The sequence below is a fragment of the Panthera onca genome, chromosome A3 (genome assembly GCF_046562875.1).
Source record: "Panthera onca isolate mPanOnc1 chromosome A3, mPanOnc1 haplotype 2, whole genome shotgun sequence".
In the NCBI taxonomy this organism is placed as follows: domain Eukaryota; kingdom Metazoa; phylum Chordata; class Mammalia; order Carnivora; family Felidae; genus Panthera; species Panthera onca.
In genome coordinates this window covers 108166268-108193572 of record NC_138341.1, presented here as the reverse complement: position 1 = coordinate 108193572, position 27305 = coordinate 108166268, and the positions used below count along the sequence as shown (strand labels likewise).

The 27305-nt window shown below is 39.2% G+C and overlaps 2 protein-coding genes across 9 annotated transcripts in view; one reads left to right on the top strand and one right to left on the bottom strand.

The window, feature by feature from the left end:
- The window catches only part of LOC144615893 (uncharacterized), a 28544-nt gene extending 26657 nt beyond the window's left edge, over window positions 1–1887 (bottom strand). For 3 of the 4 annotated variants that reach the window (XR_013554576.2, XR_013554575.2, XM_078444256.2), the window contains exon 1: window positions 496–858. Coding sequence is in view for 1 of the 4 variants with exons in the window: in XM_078444256.2 (XP_078300382.2) it covers window positions 496–858 (363 nt within the window). In the remaining 3 variants the exon portion in view is untranslated. Of the gene's footprint in view, window positions 1–495; window positions 859–1813 lie in introns of those variants that run through there. The other variant, XR_013554577.1, reaches the window with a different exon arrangement.
- On the top strand, window positions 789–26309 carry CRLS1 (cardiolipin synthase 1). Of its 5 annotated transcripts, none has more exons than XM_060612464.3 (7): window positions 789–1238; window positions 4278–4415; window positions 9458–9587; window positions 19877–19962; window positions 21316–21384; window positions 23146–23237; window positions 25324–26309. In XM_060612464.3, exons 1-7 carry the CDS (start codon window positions 933–935, stop codon window positions 25409–25411), a joined length of 909 nt encoding a protein of 302 aa, XP_060468447.1. In that variant the 5' UTR covers window positions 789–932; the 3' UTR covers window positions 25412–26309. The 5 variants fall into 5 exon arrangements, with proteins under 5 accessions (XP_060468447.1, XP_060468457.1, XP_060468452.1 ...); XM_060612474.3 differs by lacking the exon at window positions 789–1238 and adding an exon at window positions 1996–2099; XM_060612469.3 differs by lacking the exon at window positions 789–1238 and adding an exon at window positions 2008–2110.
- The last annotated feature ends 996 nt before the right edge of the window (window positions 26310–27305 follow it).

The following is a 27305-nucleotide window of genomic DNA, read 5'->3' as shown; positions in this document are numbered from 1 at the left end:
TCATCACAGACAAGATGGGGGGCGGGGGGAGAGATGGTGACAAGGCGGCAGGAACCATTCAAATCCAATCTGACACAGAACTCAATAAGAAAATAGTTCTGCGACATTGCAATATTAAAAATTAATGTAGAATACTAATCAGTTAACAATGAACAGATTCTTAATTATTTTGGGATATTCCTCTAATAAGCAAGTTTCTTAACTTCTCTAAGCTTAAATTTCCTTATCTGTAAACGTAAAGGTAATGATGAAACCTATTCTGGAGTTGCTGGGAGGGTTAAACGGGAGAATGCACCAGAGCCTAGCTGTAGTAAACACTTTCCTGGTAAACAATTAGTAATTGCCACTATTGGCATTTTCTAATACCCATATTTTTGGCTTATGAGACGCCCAGATAAAGGAAGAGAGCGGGAAACTTGTTTTAATGACTTCTGCACCAGACGCTTCACTGATCTTTAAACCTCCCACGGGGGGCCCCCGGAGCGCCGCACACACCTCGGAAGGGCCCTCAAGCCCGGGCGCGCGATGGCTCCGGTGCTCTCGGGCCACATCGGCCGCCCCTTCACCCCGCCCAGCTCGTTCCTGTACTCCCCACCCCACGGCCCTCAGCTCCCGACCTCCGGCGGAGAGACGCCAGCACCGCCCACCGGCCGCTACCCGAAAGCCCACGCTGCCTAACCGCACTCGCCTCCCGCTGCCGCCGGGGGCGCTGGGAAGCCCAGCGGCGACGGTGTCGCAAAAGCGTCGCGAAGGCGTCCGTCCTTGGCGGCTCCTGGCCACCTGTATAAGCGGAGCGTGCTGGGTTTTGAAAACTGCTATGGAGGCTGCTGAGCTTCTCCGACGTTGCGGGGACTCCATGGAGAGGCGGCTTGCCAGTGCCCCAGGCTGTTGAGCTCTCGCCGCCTTTGTCCCCACGGCGCGGCCGCAGGGTCATGCTGGCTTCTCGCGTGGCTCGCGGCTCATGGGGGGCCCTTCGCAGCGCCGCATGGGCGCCGGGGGCGCGGCCGGGCAAGGGGCGCGCCCGTGGGTCCCTGCTACGCTCCGTGCCCGGCTGCCTAGGCTGCCTGGTGGAGCGTTGGTGGCTGCGCCCGGCCGCGCTCGGTCTGAGGTTGCCTGGGACCGGCCCGCGAGGCCACTGCTCGGGCGCAGGGAAGGCGGCCCCTGGGCCCGCGGCTGGAGGGGGTGCCGCCGCCGAGGCCCGGGCCGGCCGCTGGGGCCCGGCGAGCGCCGCCAGCCTGGTACGTATCGAGGAGGAGGCGGAGGGCGGCAGCACTGGGTCGTCGTCGCCGGCCCTCTCGGGGCTCGGACCTGGACGCGAATAACGTGCCCTGGCCGGCCCAAGTCGGACATTTCCGATCCAGAACCTGGGAACCGTTTCCCGAAGAGAAGTTATGGGCAGGTCATTATTCGGTTGGGAGGAATTTCAGGGGTGCCAGACGAGTCCACCGTCGGTCTCGGCGGTCAAGTTAGAATCCCTCCTTCCCTACTTGCCTTTCTGTCCGCACCTTTAGCGGGACCGGCCTCTGGATATTGCATTGGTAAAAATAGCCTTCACTTGTCTCATTAAGTCTATTTTTAATTCTCCGAAGCCATTCCCTAATGTTTAGGGCAAGTCAGTAGAAATCTTTAGAAAAGTATGTCAGCCTGTTTTGCTTGTGCAGGTTTGGTTCACTATCATTTGACCTTTGGTAACCTTAAGTATTGTAAGATGAAGGATAATTAAGTTGTAATTAAAAGACCCTTTAATTTCTAATTATAGAAAAAGATTAAAATCTCTTCTTGAGGTAACGGAACGAAATATCGTTCCACTTACCTGTTGAAATAATTGCCCAAGCAGAAGACACCAGATCATGAATGTGGGAGAGCTTTTGATGTCATGTTAGCAAGACTCATGCAATTATTACATCTTCAATTGTTATGTCTTCAGTGGGCCCTTGTACTGCTTTTGTCAGTTGTGCAGCATGGGTTGAGGTGGCCACATCCTGGCAGGGGTCTCAACTCCACTAATAGCTAAAGCATGTCGGAGTTTGAATGCTGGATGCTTTGAGGTTGCCGCCGTATCGTGGCTGAAGTCCTTCCCAACGGCAGTAGTTGGTCGAGTATGCCACAGGTTATCTGGTTGGGTAATCTGAGATTAGCTCTCTTAATTCAATTTATAAAGTTTTACAAATGTAATGATTAGAAATTAATGAGGTACTTTAAAATATTTTATGTGGAGCTAAAAAGAACTATTCACTGTTCCAACAACATTACAGTTCTGTTGATTAATTCTCCAAATGAAATAATCTGGCTATTGCAGCTTCGTTTTTAATTTTGCCCTATGGATATTTTTGGTCATTTATTCTGACATTATGGATATTTGCCTTATGTATATTTGGGGCTCTATTCTGACCTTTTGCCTCGTGATTCCTTTTTTTCAGTCATGAACTATGTTTTTGTTTTTGTTTTTTTCTGAGTTGCTGTAACATTGGATCAGTATTTGACTTATTCTGTACCACATTATGGTGAACAGGCTTATCTTTTGTTCTCTGGACTCTGAAACACTCTGGCCTTTGAACTTGAATTTGGAATATGTTCCAAGAATGTTCCCATTTCATTACATAATATGGCCCACCTTCAGTAAAAGGTCCTTGAGTAGTGGAGGTTTATACTGCTTCTTGGTTGGCAATTGTTTCTTAGAGAATTTGACGTTTTTCTGTAGTTTTCAATGGCAGTATTCTGCCATCTGACCCCAAAACAACCCCACTGTCTCTTCAAACTAAGGTGAACCTGTGTTGCCAGTTTCTGTTTATAAACACAAATTTAGTATCTTTAGAAAACTGCCTTTTCTTACAGGAATCTGCCCCTCTCCGGCTCATGCTTTCTGTCTCCCTCTCAAATAAACATTTAAAAAGTTAAAAAAAAGAAAGAAATGGAAACTATCACTTTTTAAAAAAATCGAAATTAAGGTTCAGGTTATTTGGTTACTGATTAAGAGTAGGGTTAGTCTTGTTAGGAGACAGTCCCATGGGGTAGAATTGGCAGCCTTCACCGGTGGGGAAAAAAAATCCAGGCTTTAGGGAGACATTTTCCTGGTATTATTTCTGTATCCTGTTGGGCAGATTATCTTAGCTTCACTAGGCTGAGGCTTTTTAAAGTTGAAATATTCTCATGAAACGTTTTGTTTGGCAAGGAAGGAATGTTCTTCAGAGTAGCTGCCAAAGAGCCCTTTTGTTAGTGCCAACTGCAAACACCTTGCCTTTAAGTGAAGTTTCAAGGAATCATAAAACACTCAGATTCTAGGTGGGAATCTTAACATTTCATTTTCATGGCTATTTTGAACAGATTTGCAGATTTTTTCTGTATTTCCTAAGGATCTCAATTGCTATTCCTAGCTCCATTTTTTTCCAGCAGTTATCCATTTAGGGATGAGATTATGGAATTAAATTTTTTTCTTCTTCATTCATATGTCCATACACCATAGCAGTTAGCCTTCTTTTGATGGGTATTTGCAGAGGAGTGAGGGAGGTTATTTGCAATTAGTGTTTTAAACCAAAAAATGCCTGGGGTTGATCATTTGGTGCTTTTTTCCCCTAACACTCTATTTAGATTGTCTACTTGAAGTACAAGACCTTCTTGAAGTTACAATTTAAAAAAAAATTTTTTTTTAATGTTTATTTTTGAGAGAGAGAAACAGAATGTGAGAGGGGGAGGGTCAGAGAGAGGGAGACACAGAATCTGAAACAGGCTCCAGGCTCTGAGCTGTCAGCACAGAGTCCGACGAGGGGCTCGAACTCACGGACCATGAGATCATGACCTGAGCCGAAGTCGGCCGCTCAACCGACTGAGCCACCCAGGCGCCCCTGAAGTTACAATTTTAAAAGCAGAGTGTTGTAAGGTTTGACTTCAAATCATGAAGTCTTGACCTGTATGGTAGATGATATACGTTTGTTTTTTTTCTCTCTTTAGGTAGTGTGTGTGTGTATATATGTGTGTGTGTGTGTGTGTGTGTGTGTGTGTATACATATATATATGTGTGTATATATATATATATATGCTCTGTATAGCAGACACTTTAGTCTGTGGGTTACGTGATATATCTCCATCTTCTGTATTCCAGACAGTTTTAGAGCTATGGTCTGTAAATAATAGATTGGATTTTAAAGCTCAAAATACTAAATTTAAAGTTTATGTAGCTTCTAACTCCTAAGTTGGTGTATATATATTTTTCTAATATACTTAATTTAAAGTATGAGTTCATAGCATTTAATTTAAATTTTGTTGTCTTTACGTTTCAGTATGAAAACCCATGGACAATCCCAAATATGTTGTCAATGACGAGAATTGGCTTGGCCCCAGTTTTGGGCTATTTGATTATTGAAGAGGATTTTAATATTGCACTAGGAGTATTTGCTCTAGCTGGGCTAACTGATTTGGTAAGTTGTAAATGCACTTTTTCTGTTTTGCTTCCCTTTCAAGTATTAGGGTCTCTGCTACACTGAAATATCACAGCCTTAAGTCTGCTTCTCCCTGGAAGGAAATCCTCAAGATGAATTTGACCTAGTACTTGGTATAAGGACTTGGCTTTAGCATTTGTGTGGGACTCTTATTTTTTAAATGATCTAAGGAAGGAAGTGAAAGTTGTTGGGAGGTGTAGGAGGGGGTGCTTTTTGTTCTTGGTTTTTCACTTCTTTGGAAAAGAAAAACCCTTAGAAATTCCCAAGGAGCCAAGTATTTGCTTTAGGGATAGAAATAAAGGAAAGAAGTTGTGAGACTATTTTTCTATTTATTGTGATACCTGATCTGCAACAATAGTTGGTTTTACTGGTGGAGAGACCGTGGGTCAGTTGTTGTGGCCAGGACACTTGTAGAGGTCAGAGCTCTAGTCAGGTTTATGCTGGGAGCAAGCCATAGGCACCCACACACATTTGGTTTCTGTTCCCTGTTCCCTGCTCTGCACCCCTCTGACCACCCAGCAGAAGATCCTGCCTTGATCCAGGCATTAGGCATCCTTCCTTCTTCCACTCCCCTAGTAGACAAGTGAGAAAAGAGCTACTTGACACACTGTTTCAGCTTTGGGAGAGGGAAGCATTTTTTCAGGTTATTTCAAATTAGAACTTGGCAAACATTTTATAAGAGAGGGCAACATATGTACGAAATAGGCTTTTGTGGACTGACCAGCCAGCTGCATGTATGACGTTACTTGTATTTATCACCCACCTTGTTGCATAATGGATTTGAAATGGCTTTTAAAACTATGTCCTACAAAAACCTAGTTGAGGGAAGTGGTGAAAAGATGGAGGGAAAATTTAAAATCAGAGCAAAGTTAGCCTGTAGAAATAGATACAGTATATTCTTGTACAAGGCTGATCTGAGATCCATGTGAGCACCTAGACAGTCAATAATGACTTGGTGCCTCTTGAAACGGATTTATGTTTGAAAAGCATTCCTTGATACTTACTTAGTGAGAATGAAGAGAAACTAATTTTCTATAAATAACAGTTATATGGTGTCTGTAGTGTCAACTATTCCCTTTGAGGTTCACAGAAACAAAATTCCACCTGCCCGTTGGCATTGGTGAGCAACATAGAAGAATTAAGACAGAAGATTTTACAGGGTAAACAAAGGAGAACATTTGCATTGTTATATAGCATTTCCAAATATGCATCAAAAATTCTCTCAAAATGGTTCCTATTTCTTTTTTTCCAGAGTTTACCTCCTGTTTGTCACTATTTCTCCCCATTCTCACAATCTTTTTTTTTTTTTTTTTTTTTTTTTTTTTTGATCCCTGCTTTTGCCTCTGAAGTCTGAAGGCCTTTACTCAGACACACTCCAAGTCTGTCAAAGGCCATTATATTGGTAATGGGGTTGTATTTTCTTTTTTTTTAAATGTAACAGATGAGATCTTTTTTAGTTACTCAATTTGCTCTTCTTTAACTTGTACCTTTAAAAAAAAATTTTTTTTTTAATGTTTATAATTAATGTTTATTTATTTTTGGGAGAGAGAGACAGGCAGTGCAAGCCGGGGAGAGGCAGAGAGAGAAACTGAATCCAGAGCAAGCTCCAGGCTCTGAGCTGTCAGCACAGAGCCCGATGTGGGGCTCAAACTCAAGAACCATGAGATCATGACCTGAGCGGAAGTCAGAAGCTTAACTGACTGAGCCATCCAAGCACCCCTCCTTGTACCTTTTTTTTTAGCTGCCACATGTGATTGCAATATTCACTGAACTCAGGCCTCATTTGCCATATTTCTAAATATATATGAGAGTGTATGTGAAAACCTGAGTTATCTGTCACCATATTTCACATTTACTCTGTGGAGGTTTTGATATCTAGGTTGGCCACTGGGCAGATGGCTGGAGCCATGCAGGGTTTAAATGGGGATGGCAAAGCCTGATTGATATTGTATATGGGAAATAGGTTGTAAGAAGGCGAGAGTGGAAGCAAGAGAGGCTGGTTAGGAGACTTACAGTTACCTGGGGGAGTGGCAGTGGCTTGGCCTGGGGTGGGAGTTTGGAGAGAAGTCATTGGGTTTGGGACATGTTTTGAAGATAGAGTTGATGTCGATGGATTGCATATGTGCAGTGAGAAATATGTGTGATAGGCTGTTACTTTTTTGTTTTGTTTTCTTTTCAACAACTGAGGCATGAAGGTAATAATTTTTGTGATGGGAAGCACTCAGGGTAGGACAGGGTAGAAAAATACCAAGAATGTCTGTTGAATATCTATGCTTGTTGACATAGAGGTATCAATTGGGTAGTTGAATATAGTAGTTTGGAGTTGGAAGAAGTCATGGTTGGAGGTAAATTTGAGAGTTGTCAGCATATGGATGATCAAGTCTGGGTGAAATTAAATGACTGGGTTAAAGAAGAGATAGGATCAGAGAAATGAGCAGTGAGTAGAGTAATAAAAAAGGAGCCAGGAAAGGACACTGAGAAAGAACAGCTGGTGAGCAAGGAAGAAAATTAGGCCATCAGATGTCCCAGAAGTTAAGTGAAGAAAGTACTTCAATTGAGTTGAGGTCAAGTACGCTAAAAATGTAGAATACGTTGGTGACCTTTCTGACCACCATCTCTAAAGGAATGGGGACTGAGTGGGTTGGCAACACATGTGAGGTGTAATGACAGAGACCTTGCTTTGACGAAGTTTTGCTTTGAACGGGTACCGGGAAGTGTAGGGTCAAGGGAAGGTAGTTTTTAAAGCTATATATACTGGGGAAATTTTTGTGGTTAATTAACTGGTTAATTAAATGACCAGGTAAAAAGGAGATTGATGATGCAGGAGAGATGGAGGAGAAGAAAGGCAAATCACAGAAGGGGAGAGGGCCTAGGATCAGGAATCAGGGAAGGCAGAGAGAATGTGAATGGATGCAGGTAAGTGGTGGATTTGCAGGTGGGAATATAAGGGAGTGTTAACAACCTGTTTCTATTTTTCAAGGAAAGTATAGATGAGAACATGAGTTGGAGTGAAGGAAGACTAGGCTTGAGGTGAGAACAACAGTATGAAAAGAGAAGGTAAACACAGGCAGGTATGGGATTGCCAGGCAGTACTGCATGCCCATGGGAGATTTGTGGTCCTGAATTTGAAGTGAGACCAGTTAGCCCATTTATGTATTCTTGAGCAATGGTCAGCTGCTTAGGTGCAGGCCTGGAGTAAATGGATAGTTGTGTGTAAGCAGGGTGAAGAGTGAAGTAAGGGAGTTAACAGATGTTTGCAAAGGAGTGGTGATGTTGATGACCTTGGAATCTAATGTGGGTGGAGGAACGGGGAGGACCAGATGGAATGGTGGTGGAAAAGTGGGAGATTAAGTTCCTCAAGATCAGAAACTGAACTGAAACCTGAATCTTCCAAGGCCCCAGTACCCAGTTCTAGGTACTTTCTGTTAGACATTGTTACTTGTAGTATACTTAAGAAAAAAAAATATGTTATTTTGGTTAGTGTAGTAATAGCTAGTAACTGCTTTTTTTGACGATTTGCCAAGTACTAAACAAGTATTAATCCCCGTTATGTGCTGAAGACCATCAACCCTTTGAGGTAGGTTTTGCAGATAAGGAAGGGGAAACTTATGCCAAATAACTTCCCCAAGGTCACATAGGTAATAAATGGCTGAACCAGGACTTGAACCAGTTATGTTCTGCCACAGAGCAAGTTCTTAACCATTGTCCTGTACTTCTGTCTCGAACTCACTGGAATACTTGAGATTTACAGAACTTATTTATCCTTTAAAATGTACCATGTTAAATTATGTCTAAGTTAATTTGATCTTTTTCCTTGGAAATAGGACTAGAAAATCCAGACATTTGTTGAAGCTTGAAGTTAAATGAGTGAAAGCCAAGTAGGGACTTGGAAAGCCAGAAAATAGCCTCCCTTACTTAATGGGAATAGATGATAGATATTTGGTTTCGATTCATATTGTGACCCCAGGGTGATGAGATCTTCCCATTTGTCAAGTGAAACTTGAGATCTGGATTTTTGTGGTTAATTTTTGAATATTTAAATGTTGGCAACTAATTTACATTTTTTTTTAAATTTTTTTTTTTTTCAACGTTTTTTATTTATTTTTGGGACAGAGGGAGACAGAGCATGAACGGGGGAGGGGCAGAGAGAGAGGGAGACACAGAATCGGAAACAGGCTCCAGGCTCCGAGCCATCAGCCCAGAGCCTGACGCGGGGCTCGAACTCACAGACCGCGAGATCGTGACCTGGCTGAAGTCGGACGCTTAACCGACTGCGCCACCCAGGCGCCCCTAATTTACATTTTTAAAAGTGCTGGGCAGGTTCAACAAAAGTCCTCCCAGGCCCGATTTGGCCCATTGATAACCATGTACACCCTCTGCTTTAAAATGCAGTTTGCCTTCAGGAATAGTTAATAAGTAATTTGCATGTCAAAATTTTTATGTAGGCCAGGTACAGAGGATTGAGTTTTTTATTCACATACAGTCAGACCTGGAACTAACAGTTGCACGAAACAATAAAAAAAGAAAAATGATAACAGTGAAAACTTAAGAGTGTTGGATCATATCATAGAAAAGTAGGTAGGAGTGAGAGTCACAAGTCTGGCCTTGCAAGCAAAAGCAGCTATTTTGGCTGTAGTGAAATAGCCCAAGGCTTTCAAAGGGGAGGGGCTCCTAGTCCTTGTTCTGTCAGCCATGCTTTCTGTGAGTTTTATTTGGGTTCTTTACATCTTTAAATTTGCGTCTGAGTTCAATCCGCAAAAGGGCCTTATGAAAATATAAGAAATACCTGAAGGCCTTGAGAAAGAAAAGTACTGTAGAAAAGTGAAGTTATTTTCAGACCAGTTGGTAATTTGGAAGCTGAATATATACTAGTGAAAGAATGAGAAGGTTTGGGGGTAAGAAACAGAAGAGGTTTTATTAACTTTTTATGAAAATACAGTTGTTTTCTGGTATCTATTAACTTTCAAGGTATCTGCTCTGTACGGATCCTGACATTTATTAAAAAAAACTTCTATTTTCAGTTGGATGGATTTATTGCTCGAAACTGGGCCAATCAAAAATCAGCTTTGGGAAGTGCTCTTGATCCACTTGCTGATAAAATACTTATCAGTATCTTATATGTTAGCTTGACCTATGCAGATCTTATTCCAGGTAAGAACGCCATCATGAGTACTTTTAAATAGCATAGGGAAGATTGACATTAGTCAGTTTAGGATTTCTCTTGATTGAGAGATAGATAATTTTTGTTCCAAAAGTATATTTTTCAACTTTAAACTATTTCCCTAATTTTAAATTATTGAATTGCTTTGCTTGTCAGGCTGTTATTTTACTTTAGAATTTATGTCCTCGTTATATTAGTAGAATCTGTTGTTTTCTTAGATTGTTGAAAGTTAAATTTAAGCAAATATTATTTCACAGTGCCAATTCCTATCAGTCTAGAATTTTTTGAAATAATATTTTATACCCTTATTGCGTAGTTTTTTGAAAGCAATTTAAAGTTTTCAGAAGTCTATTATATATTAAGTGTAATTTGATCATAAAAAACGAGCGCTTTGAAATCCTGAGGATGTCTATAAAACTTCACATTAGTATTACTTAGACACTGTTAGGGAGTTTCAAATCATATATAGTTTGTTCATATCTGAATACTCTTTCTAACAGAATTGTATAATCTTTTGCTTTGTATTTTGCATGTGCTTTTCTGGTTGTTCATTTTCTACTTAAGCTATTATTTCTTAGTTTTTCTCCCTTGGGTCAGATGAAACTGTTAATTTCCAAGTGTTAGAAATAGAATCTGAGAATAAAGAAAGCGCTGCCACATGGTCCTTCAATAAATAGCATGTTATTGACATTTGATAGGAAGAAGTGTAATGGTGTTTCAGTCTAGTATAGTTTCCTCAATATAGAGGCTTTTACTTTTAGGCTTTTAAATTCCCATACCAAATTAAAAATAAATCAGATTAATGTTTGTATTTATGTGTTTCTTTGAAAGTCAGATTTTTGGTATACATATGGTTGGGGGGTGTTGAAGGGGTAGGGGTACTCTCATTCTAATACAGTATGGGGGGAGGAAAGGAACCTAAGGAGCATTCTGTTGACACTGTTTAAAATCCAAATGATCTTGTGTGTGCATGTGTGCATGTGTGTGCATACTTTCATGACTCCGATTTTTTAGAGTTATTTTGTATTTTGTTGTATTATTTTATGGAGGTTGACCAGATATTTCACTTTTGAACATAGAATTTGTATCCAGGTTTTAGTAATTATAGATAATGTTGCTGTGACCTTTACCTAAATAATTGGTGTAGGTTGCTTTGCAAGCTGAGACTTCTCTTCTATTATTCTGGGAATTTCTGTTGTCCCTCTTCTGTGTGGGTCTGTTTTTCCAAGCTCCTATGGCTTCCTTGTTGAGATCTTCCTTTGGGTGGAGTGCAGCCTCTAGTTATTTCTTGTGCAAGGATGCAGTGTGGCAGCCAGCATTTTAGAGGTTCACAGTGTCTTTATTATACAGATTTCTAAGATACCTTTATTCTGCCCTCCATGCTTGATTGAGATTTGAATTGAGCATAATTTTCAATTGCAGATTATTTTCACTCAATTTTGAAGAATCCTGTTCTGTGGATTTCCAAATTCCATCATGCTATTGAGATATCTCATGCCATTCTGATACCTTTTTCTTGATATGTGATTATGTTTTGTACTGGAAAGTTTTTAGGAATTTTTTTTTATTCACATTTTTTCTAGTTGATGTTTTAGAAAAAAATTCTCTCCTAAAAATTAATTTTCTAGCTATTTCTGTGGTTACCCAATTATCCCAGCACTTTTTATTGAAAAGTCTACTTTCCAGACTCATCATACTGTCATATATACATGGGTCCATTTCTGGGTTGTCTGGTTATTCCCCACTCATTTGTCTATTTTTGCACCAGTACCATTCTTAATTATTATTGCTTTACTAAATAATAGAGCAAGTCCTTCCACCTTTGATATTCTTAACCCCTTTCCATTTTGTGTGTAATTTTTATTTTTTTAATATTCTTATTTTTTAATTTGTTTTTATGTTTATTTTTTTTATAATTTTTTTTTTAATGTTTATTCATTTCTTGAGAGACAGAGATAGAGCATGAGCAGGGGAGGGGCAGAGAGAGAGAGGGAGTCACAGAATCCGAAGTAGGCTCCAGCTCTGAGCTGTCAGCTCAGAGCCCGATGCAGGGCTTGAACTCACTAGCAGTGAGATCATGACCTGAGCTGAAGTTGGACGTTTAATGGACTGAGCCACCCAGGCGCCCCAATGTTTGTTTATTTTTGAGAGAGAGAGAGAGAGAGAGAGAGAGAGCGCAAGAGAGCGAGCAGGGGAGGGAGAGAGAGAAAGGAAGATAAAGAATCTGCAGCAGGCTCCAGGCTCTAAGCTGTGAGCACAGAGCCTAATGCAGGCAGGGCTCGAACTCACAAACTGTGAGATCATGACCTGAGCTGAAGTCGATTAACCGACTGAGCCACCCAGGCGCCCCTAAATATATATTTTTAAAGTTAATTTATTTAAGCAATCTCTAAACCCAACATGGGGCTTGAACTCATGACCCTGAGATCAACAGCCTGATGCTCCACCAACTGAGCCAGCCTGGTGTTCCTCATGTGTAAATTTTAGAATCGGCTTTTCCAACTTCCAAGAAAAACCTGTTGGAATTTTAATTGGGATTTCATTGAGTTTCTAGATCTATTTGAAAGAATTGATATCTTTACAATAATGATCTTCCAGTTCACAAGCATGATATATCTGCTCTACTTAGGTCTTTTTATAATGTCAGTATGTTAGTTTTCTTCAGAGAGGTAATAAACAATTTTTTATTAAATTTATTCCAAGTTGCTGGGTAATTTTGATGTTTTCTAAATGGTAGCTTTTACTATTTCATTTTCTCTCTTTTTTTTTAATTTTTATTTTTAAGAGAGAGAGTGAGTGGAGGAGGGGTAGAAAGAGAGGGAGACACAGAATCCGAAGTAGGCTCCAGGTTCTGAGCTCTCAGCACAGAGCCTGGTGTGGGGCTTGAACCCACAAAATGTGAGATCATGACGTGAGCCGGAGTCTGACGCTCAACCTACTGAGCCACCCAGGCACTCCTCAACATTTTGTTATTAAATAAGATACTTCCTGTAGGGTTATGTAGATAGATCTCCTTTTTTCAGGTTATGGAAGTTCACTTCTCTTAGGAGTTTGCTGAGAGTTTTTATTACAGTTGGGTTTTGAATTTTATAAAATTATTTTTCTTCATGTATTATGAGACTTGTGTTTATTTTCCTTTTAAGCTGTTAATATGTGATGAATTATATTTTTGATTTCTAATGTCAAACCACCCTGAAATTCCTGCTATACATCTAACACGGTCATGATATATTATGAAAATATTGCTAAATTTGGTTTCTAATATTTTGTTGAGGATTTCATATCCATGCTCATGAAGTTGACTTGCAATTTTTTTCTCTGAATATCCTTGTTAGGTTTTAGTATCAAATTTATGTTAGTCTCATAATAAGAGTTAGGAAGTCTACTTTTTTTCCCCATCTTGGGAGATGTTTGTGTGAGTTTGCAACATTCCCTCTTAAAATGTTTGGTAGAACTTATTGAATTGAGGACTGGAGTTTTCTTTAGGAAAGAGTTTTCAAATAGGTGATTCATTTTTTTTTGTTATAGGATGATTCAGATTTTCTGGTTCATCTTTTGTCTGTTTGGTAAGTTATGGTGTTTTTCTAAGAACTTGTCCATTACAGCTCTATTTATAAAGATTTACCATTAACTATTCAGTATCCACATTAACTTTGATGTCTGTAGGGTATGTAGTGATGCCCCCCTTTTCATTCTGATTATTAGTTCTTTGTCTCTTCTTTTTTCCCTTGAATCGTCTTAACAGAGGTGTGTCAGTTTTATGAATCTTTTTGAAGAACCAATTACAGGTTTTGTCTGATAGGCTTACTCCATTAAATCTTGCTTTTTAAAAAACATTTATTTATTTTGAGAGAGAGAGAGCACAAGTGAGAGAGGGGCAGAGGGAGAGGGAGAGAGAGAATCCCAAGCAGACTCTGTGCTGTCAGCGCAGAGCCCAACATGGGGCTTGATCCCACGAAATGTGAACTCATGACCTGAGTTGAAATCAAGGGTTGGTCACTTAATTGACTGAGCCACTCAGACACCCCTAAATCTTGCTCTTTCATTTATTTCTCCAGGTTTCCTTTGCTGTTCTTTCTCTAAATTCTTTAGATCAGTTCTGTTTAGTAGAAGTATAATGGGAGCCATATATGAAATTTAAAACTTTCTAGTAACTATATTAAAAATAAAAGGGAATAAGTGAAAATAATTTTAATAATGTTTAACCTACTAGATGAAAAATATTGTCATTTCAATGTGTAATCAGTGAGTTTTTTTCATACTATGCTCTTAAAAGCCAGCATGTAGTTTTCATTTATAGCACCTCTCATTCAGACTGGCCACATTTCAGGTGCTTGTGGCTATTGTATTGAATAGCACAGCTGTAAATGAATATTTAACTCATTGCTTTTTAGCTTTTCTAAAGTTCACATTTAGGGTGGGCTATACATTTTGTCTTAAGTATCACTTTCACTGCATTGCATCTGTTGATATGAGTATTTTTGCCATTATTGAGTTCAAAATAATCTATTTTCATTTTAATTTTTTTCTTTGGCTTATAGGGCTATGAGAAATGTATTTCATAATTTGTGGGGTTTTCTAGGTATCTTTTTATTATTAATTTCAAGCATAATTACCTTGTATCCAGAGAACATGCTCGGATTTTAGTAGTGCTTTAGCCCAGTATTCAAATTTTATAAAAATTTTATGTGTGCTTCAAATGAATGTGTATTCTGGGGCACCCGGGTGCCTCAGCTGGTTAAGCATCTGACTCTCGATTTCAGCTTGGGTCATGATCTCTCGCTTTCTGAGATCCAGCCCCATGTCAGGCTCTGTGCTGATGGTGCAGAGCCTGCTTGGGATTCTCCCTCTCCCCCTCCCCCTCCCCCTCCCCCCCTCCCCCTCCCTCTCCCCCTCCCTCTCCCCCTCCCCCTCCCTCTCCCCCTCCCCCTCCCTCTCCCCCTTCCCCTCCCTCTCCCTCTCCCTCTCCCTCTCCCCCTCCCTCTCCCCCCTCCCCCTCCCCCTCTCAAAACGAATAAACATTTAAAAAACAAACAAAAACAAACGAATGTGTATTCTGTAGTTAGTTGGTGATGTTCTGTGATGTTATATATACATCCAGTTGGTCAGATTTTAAATCCTGATGTTTAAATCTTTACTGACTTCTTTTTTTCTGTTTGATCTGCTTGTTTCTCAGTTACTGAGAGAGTAGGTTAGTTTTTCTACTTTATGTCAAGTTTTCCATGATTTTTCTTTGTAGTTCCGATTTTTGCTTTGTGCCTTTTGAAGTCCTGTTAAGTGTATGTGAATTAGATTTTTATGTCTTCTTGGTAAATTGAATGTTTTATTATGAAGTGACCCTCCATATCTTCAATAATGATTATTGCCTTAAAGTGTGTTTTGTTGAATATTATACCTCCACTAGCTTACTTTTGGTCAGTGTTTGCCTGATAGATAAATCTTTCACTTTCAACTTCTCCATATCTTTATATTTTAGGTATTTCTTATAAATAGCATATAGATAGATGGGTTTTCTCTATTTTATCCAGTCTAACACTATTTTGTGTTTCAACTGGAACATTTAATCCATTAACATTTATTGTGATTACTAATATTTGTGTAGCAGTCTTTAGTTTATGTGTTCTATTTGGCTCATATGTACTTTTCTATATTCGTATATATCTTTTACATTATACTTGTTTTCCCTGTGTGCCAGTTTGGAAGTGTTACACTCTGTTTCCATTGAGTTATTCTCAAAATTATATTATTCATCCTTATCAAAGTTCAGTGTTAACAAATATGCACTCTGGGCACTGGCAGGGCTTGAGAATGCTTTACCTCCATTTATTCCTTTTTCAACTTAGATTATTGTTGCCATACTTTGATTTTATATACTTCTTAAACCCACATGATATTGTTTATACAGTATTCATTTAGATGTATCTTCATATTTACTTTTTCCTGGCTTATATTTTTGGTGTATGTCACACCTTCCATCTGGGATCATTTTCCTTTTGTCTAAAGTATATCTTTGGAAATTCTTTTTTTTATTATTATTTTTTTATTAAAAAAAAATTTTTTTTTTAATGTTTATTTATTTTTGGGACAGAGAGAGACAGAGCATGAACTGGGGAGGGGCAGAGAGAGAGGGAGACACAGAATCGGAAGCAGGCTCCAGGCCCTGAGCCATCAGCCCAGAGCCTGACGCGGGGCTCGAACTCACGGACCGCGAGATCGTGACCTGAGCTGCAGTCGGACACTTAACCGACTGAGCCACCCAGGCGCCCCTCTTTGGAAATTCTTTTAATACAACTCAACTGGTGGTACATTCTTGTCTTTAGTTTCTCTGAAAATATTTTTATTTTGCCTTTATTCTTTTGTATGTATAAGAACATTTAAGTTCTACTCGCCTGGCAGATTTCAGTTAATACAATACTAATACAGTGTAATCAACTCTAGTTACCATATTCTACATCATATCCCTAGACCATATTTATCTTAAAACTGGAAGTTTGCAGCCTTTTATCAGTTTCTTCCTATTTCTCTCCCATCCTCCAGCCTCTGGCAACTACTTTTTTACTTGCTATTCCTAGGAGTTCAACTTTTATTTTATTTCATTTTTTTAGATTCCACATATAAGTGATACTGGGCAGTGTTTGTCTTTCTCTGATTTTGCCTTTGTTCTTGAAGGATATTTTTATTGAGTATAGAAGTCTAGGTTGGTAGTCATTTCATCGTATTTAACATATTGTTCAGTTATCTTTTCATTTCCATTATTGGTATATAAGAAATCAACTGCTAATCCATTTATTTTTTGAAGTTAACTTTTTTACTCTGGCTGTTTTTAAGATTTTCTCTTTGCCTTTGGGGTTTTCCACAGTAATATATCTGGTTATGGGTGTCTTTTTTTATTTATCTTGCTTGGGATTTGTTGGGCTTTTTATGATGTCCTTAATCACTTGGAATTAAAGTAGTTCTTACTAACAAACAGAATGGGGAAATTTGTTTCCTCTTCCCATTCTCTTTGTGACTTTATGTCTTTTCATTCCTTCACTGTCATTTTAGAAGGGCTTTAGGGGGAGAAATGTATATATGTTGTCTTAGCATTTTGTTATTTTTATACTGCCTGCATCTTTGTAAAAGTTCCATCCACCTTGGTTTGAATAGCTTTGTTTTGCCAAGAGTAAAAAATGTGCTTCCTTCCTCAGCTAGGGTAATTCCACTTTTCTTGCTCTTTCTATGGGAGGGGAGATAAGGATGAAAAAAAAAACTTACCTGATTTATTACATTTATGACAGTCTGGGATGTGAGTCTAAGTTAATTTCTACTGTGTATGTATTCTGCCACATTTATTCAATAGTGATTTCCATTCCTTTTCATTATATTATTACTGGTTTACTGTATAGCAAATTGTTATTGCTGGTTTAAGTCCATTTCTGGAATAATTATTCTGCTAAATTAAATTTTATTGTTTTCAATGCAGTATATGATATTGATAGTACCACTTGTAATATGTAAAAGTGACTTTGTTTTATTAATTTCCCTTGAATGCTAATAAAACTTGCCAATGATGTACCTCTTTGTTGCAGACATTCACCTATGTTTCAGACAGGGTTAGCAAGTAAGGAGGAAACCTTGGAACAATACCTGACACATTTTTACACATTTCTACCCCCACTAACACACTATCATACTCTGAAGGCAAAGTGGAAGCTGCTTTAGCCCTGGAATAAGAGGGAAGGGAAGGCTGGAGAGAAAAGAGGAGCAGTTAGAAGATGCAAAAGCCAGGGACCTGGATAGAATTGCCCAACAAACCAAAGTAAGAGCTTGTATATATGCTGTCAGTGTATAAGAGGCCTTAGAGATCACCCGGTGCTGCGGTAGGGTTCCAGCCTGGCCATACGTGAAAATCCCCCAGGGAGCTTTCATCTGTGCTTTTATGAAACCCTCCCAGGGTGATACTGTGGTGGGCAGTCAGTTTAGAGAGCACTTGATTTTTGTTAACAGTCCTTTCCTCCAGGCTGTTACAGATGGTAAGCTGAGACCAGAGATGCTAATTGCAACTCACACTGCTGGGTTGGAGCTGAATACACTGACCTCAGCATAGGCTGTGAATCCTGTAGACCTAGGTTCCGTTCCTGACTGTACTACTTACTAACTGGTGACCTTGGCCAGATTATATAATCTGCCTGAGGCTTGTTTTCCTTCTTGGTAAAAAGGGGACTATGATGGTCCCTATTTTGTGGAGTTGATATGTAGATTAGATGACAATATGTATGAAATGCTTCAAACAGTGCCAGATGCTCAATAAATGGTAGTTTTGGTGGTTAATAGAACAAGAACGCACGTCTTTGCAATATATTAAATTGCCTCATCTTTTTTTGTAGAAGCTTCTTATTTAGGATTGATAATATTCCTTTTTCCTCTATGATGACACAGTAACAGGTGTTTACTCTCTTCTAAAGTTGTGTTTAGGACGTTTACTGTATGTAATTTGCATGAGCTTGTTGCATCTTAAAATCTGATGGGTTCTGTCAGCTAGTGACTGCTGTTGAAAAGTTTGTTTTACAAACACGAAAATTCTCCTAAAATCATGACTGGCTTCTTCTGTTATTTGACTCCTACAGCTGTGTCTTCTGTGTGCTCCAAGTACCATGAGCATTTTTTCTTTGAAATAGTCTTGTCATCAAGGACTAGGCCAAGGATCTACCCATACATCATAACTATAACCAACAGAGATTTAAATGTTAACTCTGTAGTTAGATTTTGTTCAAGTTGCAAAACCAATAGAATGGCAGAACTGGAGAGGACCATAAATAAACACGATCTCAAAAGTAATTCGTAGAAAAACTGTTTGAAAGTATTATGGAAGGGATATTCGTGACCCTGTTATTTTAGTTTGAAACAATTTAACTGAGTTTCAGGATTTTTTTCTCTTCTTAAAACAATTTTATTTATTTATTTTTAGAGTGAGAGTGCTTGCATGTATATGCATGTGCAAGCAGGGCAGGGACAGAGGGCGAGGGAGAGAGAATCTCCAGCAGGCTCCACACCCAGTGTAGAGCCTGACGCAGGGCTCCATTTCAGGACTGTGAGATCATGACCTGAGCCAAAATCAAGAGTTTAAGGCTTAACCATCTGAGCTACCCAGGCGCCACTTTTCTCTCTCTCTTTTTTTTTTTTTATCGGTTTTTTAATAAAGTTTATTTATATTGAGCGACAGTGTGCTTAGGAGGGGTGGAGAGAGAAAGAGAGAGAGAGAGAGAGAGAGAGAGAGAGAGAAAGAAAGAAAGAAAGAAAGAAAGAAAGAAAGAAAGAAAGAAAAAGAAAAGAAAGAAAAAAAAGAAAATATCCCAAGGAGGCTCCCAACTGTCAGCACTGAATCTGATGCGGGGCTTGAACTCACAATTCATGAGATCATGACCTGAGCCTGAACCGACTGAGACACCCAGGTGCCCTGCCCCTTTTCTCTTAAAAAAAAATTTTTTTTTCTAATAAAAGCAGTATATGTTCTTGGCTAAGACTTCCTGCAGCACAGAGGATGTGAAGTGAAATAGGACCTCTGCCCTCCCATTATTCAGCAAGAGAGTTCTTTGGGTATCAGTCTAAAATATTTTGCTGGCTCTTGCTCTGGGGCCATGCTATTGAACCTTAGGAATAATGAGAATACTATTAACAGGTTAAATAAGAATTTATTGAATGAATGGGCAGGAGAAAAAAATAGCAGTTGCAGGGGTAGGAACTGGCCAGACACGAATTAAAATATTTGGCTTCTCCATAAGTGGTACATATAGCAAATTTTACTGCTTATAAAATAGTCCAGAATGCAGAAGCCATCAGAGCATCTGAGTCACCATAATAAAGTCTTCCAGTAACCTTTCCAGTCTTCACCGTCCCATTCGTTCCACGTAAGTATAGCGATCATGGTGATCATTTTTCCAAATTCACAAAGCTGAGAAGTAACAAAGGAGATTGTGGGGACTGAGTAGAGCTGACACTTAATAGCTACAGCTTAAAAACATATGCAAGAAGGAAAAGAGGCAAGAGGATCAACATTCTGAAAAGCAGACTTAGACTTTAAAAGCCATAGTCTGTTCTTCACTTGGCTTGAGATAGGTTAAAGAAGAACGTAAAAATTACTGGTTCACTACAAGGTCCCTAAACCATCAATAAGTATTATAACATTTTTATGTATGTGAAACACCAGTTTATGTTAAGGTTGAATGAGGTTTTAGAGTAAGTGTAATATCAGTAATTTTCAAAATCCCAATCAGAATTATTTTTTGTACTTCATTTTCAGTTCCACTTACTTATATGATAATTTCAAGAGATGTAATGTTGATTGCTGCTGTTTTTTATGTCAGATATCGAACTCTTCCAACACCGGTGAGTTTGTTTAAAAAAAAATTCTTTTACTATTACTTATAACTTAAGGCAAAAAAAAAAAAAGAAAAGAAAAGAAAAAACCCCACTATATTGAATCCAGAGTTTCACTTTATTGGAGTAATTTATGGCCATTAGTTTTTGATCCATTTACCAAGAATATTTTAAAAACACACACAACTGTTATCTTGCTATTTGAATCACCTACTATGGTAGTTGTTCAGTGAACATGTGAATGACCAATTTTTAAAAGTGCATGTTTCATAACCAAATTATGGAAAGAGCCCAAATGTTCATCGACTGATGAGTGGATAAAAATGGTGTATATATATACAATGGAATATTACTCGCTAACCAAAAAGAATGAAATCTTGCTGTTTGAGACAATGTGGATGGAACTAGAGTGTATTATGCCAAGCAAAATAAGTCAGAGAAAGACAAATATATTATTTCACTCATATGTGGGATTTAAGAAACAAATGAACATAGGGGAAGGAAAGAAAAAATAAAAACAGGGAGGCAAACCATAAGAGACTCTTAAATACAGAGAATAAGCTGAGGGTTGCTGGAGGGGTGATGGGTGGGGGGATGGGCTAAATGGGTGATGGGCATTAAGGAGGGCACTTGTTGGGATGGGCATTTGGTGTTATATGTAAGTGATGAATCACTAAGTTCTACTACTATACTGAAACCAGTACTGCACTATATGTTAACTGTCTTGGATTTAAAGTTATAAGTTTATAAGTCAAAACGTTTTTAGTTGATAGCACATAAAACCCAGACCAGCTAGCCCTGTCCCTAGCAGCAAACTGTTAGGAGTTTTTGTATAACCAAGCCCCTTTTGCTGTCTGATTTAGCCTCTACTATGGATTGTCTAGATCTAGTTTTTAAAATCACAGTGTAATGGTTTGTTTGCATATTCATTGATCTACGATGTTTGAGCACGTAGGGATTGCATAATAACCTCATCTTTTGATTCTCAGTGCAGTGAAAATGGCAGTATTTTATTAATTTTATTTTTTAGTCTATGAGAGAAAATACCATAAGGGAGATTTATTGAGTTTATGTAGAAAAAAGATGTAGTCAAGTAGACTTTATGATAGGTACTATGTTAGAGTTTTATAGGGATTGAGTAATCTATAAATTTAAAAAAATCTGTTTTCAGCAACCTGTGTATGACTTAAAAGGAATATAGACACTGCTCATTTAGGGTAATAAAAGAAGATGCAGATAAAGGGCTTGCCTAGCATAGAACCAGGCATGTGGTAAATAGTAACTGTTACCTACATATAATACCAAAATGTTTTAAACTTGAATGATAAATTAAATAAACTTTATCTTTTTGTCCTCTGCCAGCGAACACTTTCTAAGTATTTCAATCCTTGCTATGCCACTGCTAGGTTAAAACCAACTTTCATCAGCAAGGTAAGAGATATACATGTCCTTTTAAGTGACTCCCCTGTGAATGGTTATTAAAATGAGTGTAAACCTCAGTCTGGAGCAGCTGACAATGAGACAAATTTAAACGCCCTGACTGCATGGGATAGAGAGTGGGGTCATTAACCCAGTTCTTTTTTTCTTTCTAGCTTTTTGGGTCTTTAGTATATGCGTTGTATTTTCTATTGGTGGTCTGAGCATCTAAGTTTCTGAATGAGGTATTAGGGCCACTGTTTAGGGAAGGTGGAGGAGGTGGAAATGTAATCACAGCTTGATTGAGATACAAAAATATAATGGAGGTTCCTTTCTGGTTTCATTACCCACCTTTCTGTGGTGGAAACACCGTAAAATTGGGCCCTTCATTTTCAAGATTGATTATTCCATGGAAAAGATAGGAACAAGTTTTCAGTACTGATAAACCACTGCTCCTCTTAAGTTGTCCATCTGTTTTTCCTGAGCCCTTCTTAGGACAGTAACTGTGCCAATCTTTGCATACAGAGAGCGCACTATTAATGCCTCTCACGGCATGTTTGTTTTTCTAGTAGCCTTGATAACTTTATTCTTTTACCTTGTCCCTAGGTTAGGCACACAGATCATCTTTGGGACAGAGGGGTTAAATACTTTTATACCTAAAACTCCCTGGGGTTGACTTTTATCTACACTGATGGTGTGGGGTTTTTTTGTTTTTTGTTTTTGGATTTAAATGACTTATATTTGTATTAAGTACAGCAGTTTGAGTGTAACACTGTTTAGAGAGTGACTTAAAGAGGTGCAAGAAGTTCTCCAGACAATTTTATTATTTATTTTTATTTTTTTTTAATGTTTATTTTTGAGAGAGCGAGAGAGAGAGGGAGAGAAAGCATGTGCACATGAGCATGGGAGGGACAGAGGGAGAGGGAGACAGGATCCGAAGCAGTCTCCTCGCTGATGCAGAGCGCCCAGTGTGGGGCTCCAGTTCATGAACTGTGAGATCATGACTTGAGCCAAGTTTGGAAGCTTACCCAGGCTCCCCTCACTATTTATTTTTTAAGATGAAGTGGAGTCCTTGTCTTTTGGTTGCAGATTGTACTCTAGAACAGAGATGCTTCTGTGCATGTTTCCCAGTGCTTCATACTTGACACACTTCCCAGCATGCTTCTCAGGATGAGGAGGCAGTCTCCAGTGCATTTTTGGTTCTGTTTTCTTCCTTATCTCTTCCCTGCTGTCTTGTAATGTAGGGAAACCTACTCATTTCTTCCAGGGCCTCTCTTATGGAGATGAGTGCATTTCAGTTTTCTGACCTCATAGGGTTTGCTGTCTGGGCAAGTGAAGGAGCACCAAATGAAGTGCTGGGGAATCTGGGTTCTAGGTTTGTTCTGTAACCTGCCGTGACTGCAGGCTAGTCACTCAGCTCATTACATTTTCTGTGAAGAGGTAGCTTTATTCTTTCCACATTCACAGGGCTATTTTAACAGACAACTGAAAAAGGCAAAAAACTTTGCAACATTATTGAATTGCCATGGAAATTCAAGGTAGTAGTATTTTCTGACAGATGCCCTTATCCTCACTGTCAAGGGCAGCTGTTCAGACAGAGGAGCTGGTTAGTGAAGTTCACCCTTTTGTATGCATGCCAGCTTCTTTGGCAAGGATATTACAACATCAAGCATGCTGAGGGTATGTCATGTTACAGCGTGATGGGCTGTGCCTTTGTCTTTTGAGCTTGAAACAGGATCTGGTTGGCATTGTTCATTTATGACTCCTTTTTTTTAGGTAAACACAGCAGTCCAGTTAATCTTGGTGGCAGCTTCTTTGGCAGCTCCAGTTTTCAATTACGCTGACAGCATTTATCTTCAGATACTGTGGTAAGCTAAATTTAGAATTACTGTCTTCGAATGTCAGCAAATTGGCTTATTATGGTGGTCTTAGAATTACTTGGTTCTTACTGTGTTTATTGAGCACCAGCTGGGTGAAGCTGTGGGCGGTATTTTATTGTATAATTGATACTGTTCTTAAATTTACTATCAAGCATGGGATGTAGAAATTACAGTTTTCATGAAAGTTAAAAGGGTTGAGATGTATAGATAAAGTAAGTATTGGGATTTTGGAGGAGGGAAAGATACTTGGTTCCAGGTAGGGAGAAGAGGGAAAGCTTCAGGGAGGAAGTGGCGTTTGAGCAAGAGGTCTAGTGGGTTTATACAGGGAGAGACGGGCGTGGGTGGGGTGGGGGGTAGGCCATTGAGGTGAAGGACTGACCTGAGCAGAGTCAGGAGTAGGAGAGCAGGTAGGGGAAAGTGCATCCAGCCTAGTGGCATAGGGACGTAGTGGGAGGGAAACTTGGAGAAGGGAGTTTGATTTTTATTTTATTGTCCTTACTTAGAGCCTTAACGTATCACCTTGAAAATATGTCAAATTCAAATGTTGAGTCCAGATGTGCCACGATGATACTGAAGCACTGTATTTTAGTACACTTTAAAACCTTTCCTGATGCAGTCTGAGCCAGAGAATGGTTAACCAGTCAGTTAAGCTAAAGAAGCATAAAAATGATACACATGCTAAACATTTTATTTTCTAAAATATAAGTGTACATTTATTCTGATTCATCCTACGTCTTCTGATATAGGACCAATGCCTTTTCTTTGAGTATTGTTTCATCTGTGGGAGTTTTCCTCTGTGAATAAACTACATTCCTAATATAACCTGATTTTTACTTGCTGCTTCTTTGAACTTTTTTTTTTTTTTTTTAGTTTATTTATTTTGAGAGAGGGAGAGAGCACACATGAGTCGGGGAGGAGCAGAGAGAGAGAATCCCAAGCAGGCTCTGTGCTGCTTCCTAAGACTTCTACAAAGCAGTCTAAGTACAGAAACTTTCTAGATTTTTACCATTTTTTCTGACCTTTCAACAATCACATTGCCTCCTTTGACAGTAGTTTTTAGCAACTCACTTTGTTATAAAGTGTTTCCAAGGCATCCAACTTAGTTCTCAGAAATAGCACCTCTTCTTACATGTATGTTTCATTGGTTAGGTGTGAATTTAGATTACCAAGCTAGCACAGACAGCTTTGGGATGAAACAAAAATAGAGTCTCAGTGATCTCGCTCTTGGCTACTGGAAGCAGACATGCACAGGTGCACCCGTTAGGGCATAAGCACTCAGCAAGCCATGAGCATCACTCAGTAACTTCAAAGAGAATCTGGTTAATTTGGCTGTTCACTTAAGGAAAAATTGTTTAAAAAAAAAAAAAAAAAGCTGGATTTTATTTAAAATGACCCAGATACTAGAATTCTGCAGGAAGGAGCTCCTGGGTGGTGTAGTAGGTTGAGTGTCCGACTCTTAATTTCAACTTAGATCATGATCTCACATCATGATCTCACACAGAGTTCATGGGTTTGAGACCCACATTCATGCTGTCAGCAGAGCCTGCTTGGGATTCTCTCTCCCTCTGTCTGCTGAGATCTCCCCCACTCACACTCTCTCTCTCAAAATAAATAAATAAACATTAAAAGAAAAAAGAATTCTGCAGGGGATAAAAGCCTAATATCCTAAGCAAGCATGAAGCAGTGGACAGAGCACATGGGCTCTAGAGATAAAGCCATGCCAGGCTCCCACAGTGTTCTGTGGCCCTGAGCAAAGTTCTCTGGCACTCCATTTGCTCCTCTGTAAGATAAGGTTGTGAAAATAAAACTATAGCATAAGACAGCTAGAGTAACGGCTGGGTAAAAGTGACAGTTGCTAGTATTATTTCTTTTCAGGCTCATTAACTATATTAACTCTGTTTGACATTACTAGTTCAAATGAAATCTTGTAAGCAGTAGCTTTAGATTGTTGTAGCTAAAAGAATTCCACCTATAACCCGTTTGCTTTTTAAAGAACTATTAAATGTATTCTCTGTGATTCTCATGGTTACTGTTGTTTAGACTTGACAATTAAACTTTCTTTCTTCCATAAAAGGTGTTTTACAGCATTCACCACAGCTGCATCCGCTTACAGTTACTATCATTATGGTCGAAAAACTGTTCAGGTGATAAAGGGCAGATGAAAGTCATCCAGCATCATTAGCAAGGAAGCAATATGCGTCATTGGTGGCAGAGCCGGTGGAGACCCACAGGACTTTCCATATTTGGGTGTTCAGCTTGAAAAAGGACTTGTCAGAACAAACCATGTCGTCAGAATTTAAGTAATGTGCGTTGAAAATCAGCTTGATCATGGGCATATGCAGAATTTCCAATGTATTTTTAAATACAAATAAAACTATAATTTAGAATTTTTTATCTTAGGTTTCTTGATTAATTTATAAGGTACCAATTATTCCAATTATTGTCAGTCACTTTTTAATACATTTTTTTAAAACATAGTCCAGAGCATGGAAACTGAAGAGTTGCCACTTCTGTTTAACAGAATTTAGATTGCTTACAAAGCACTAGGGAATTTCCTGGATTTACGTATCTATCCTACACAACTTGGCTACACAGTTTTATGTTTGATTTTTAGAGCTGTGTATACATTAATAGTTCACGTGGTTAATATTTGATCATTTAGGATAATGACAATAAAGGTAGCTTAGTTATGGATGAAGTAAACTTGTAAAGAGACTTAAAATGCAGTAAGTTTTGAAAATTATAGGATCAAAATAGAAGGTATTGAAGTTCATGTTCAGTAGTCTTCCAGCCTCTCAGGTGCCTAATAGTTTATGTATCAGGATAACAAGTGACAGAGGTGGTTGAAATATGAAAGCATGTCCATTAGCCTGCACCATCCAGGAGGCAGTGAGTTACATCATGCCTTCCACTGTTTCTAACATAGCAATGTTTGTATGTTACTGGAACCTGTACCCACGTTATGTAAATAATATGAAACTGTATATTTTTCAAAAGTTTTTTTAAATTTTGGGGAATCTTTTGTTAAGATGTTAAAGGAATAAAAGAGCTGGAAAAGTCCCTTCGGTGGTGGTGGTCTGTATAACATGCTATGAGCCTTGCTCTTGTGTAAGTTTTCTGATTTGTAAAATCCATTCAGATATATCACTCGCACCGTCATTGTAAAAATAACTTTTTGGGGACCATCTGACTTACAAGTCCTTACTCTGGCTACACCATCATGTTTGGAAGAGTGGGAGATGCAGGGAGAGAGGGGAGGAAGACCATGGCTGTTGCTGGTTTCTTCCTCTTAACAGTGGAGGCCTGTTGCTGCCCCCTGTCCCAAGTGAAATATGGAAGTGTGCAGTGAGATTATCCAAACACAGCTTGTTGAGCTGTGTTAAATTAAGATGCGAAGTTATAAGCAAAATTCACGCGTCTTGGTGCTGGCATCCTTGGATCAGTGTGTCCCTCAGTCACATTCAGTCCTGGCTTCCTTGTTTCCAGACTAGCAGCTGAGTTGCCCGTGGCCTGAAGTATACTGAAGCCTGCAGCCAGGGACACGGTCACTGAATCAGATGGACGGTGGTGTGAGGAAGAGAAGGATGGCCTGTGGCTGGCCATTTTCTCCTTCTGGAACCTCCTGTGTATAGTCTCATAGCTTGGGAGGTGGTGAAGCTGGAGGTGGAATCCACACCCAGGAGCACGTTGAACACGCCGTGGCACTAGCAAAGTGCAAGCACACAAACGTTTTAAAATGGTATAACTTGAGATAAAGTATTTGTGGGAAAAATTACAATTTTGTACTTCATTGTGTTTATCTTATGGTTTAGTGTTGATGCTATTTGGAGCTACTTACGGGTTGGGCCCATAGTCCCTTTTGTATGAAGGTCTTAATCTGGCTCTGGTTAGTACACCTCAACCGTTAGAAACATGGTACATGTTTCTTCAGGGTTTTGGATACTGAGCTGTAACAAAATGTAAATTCTGCTAGTTGACAAAACACTGGAATTGTATCAGACGTGTTAGAGTGTATACTCATGCGTACAGAGTTAGTCATGATACTCATTTTGGTGC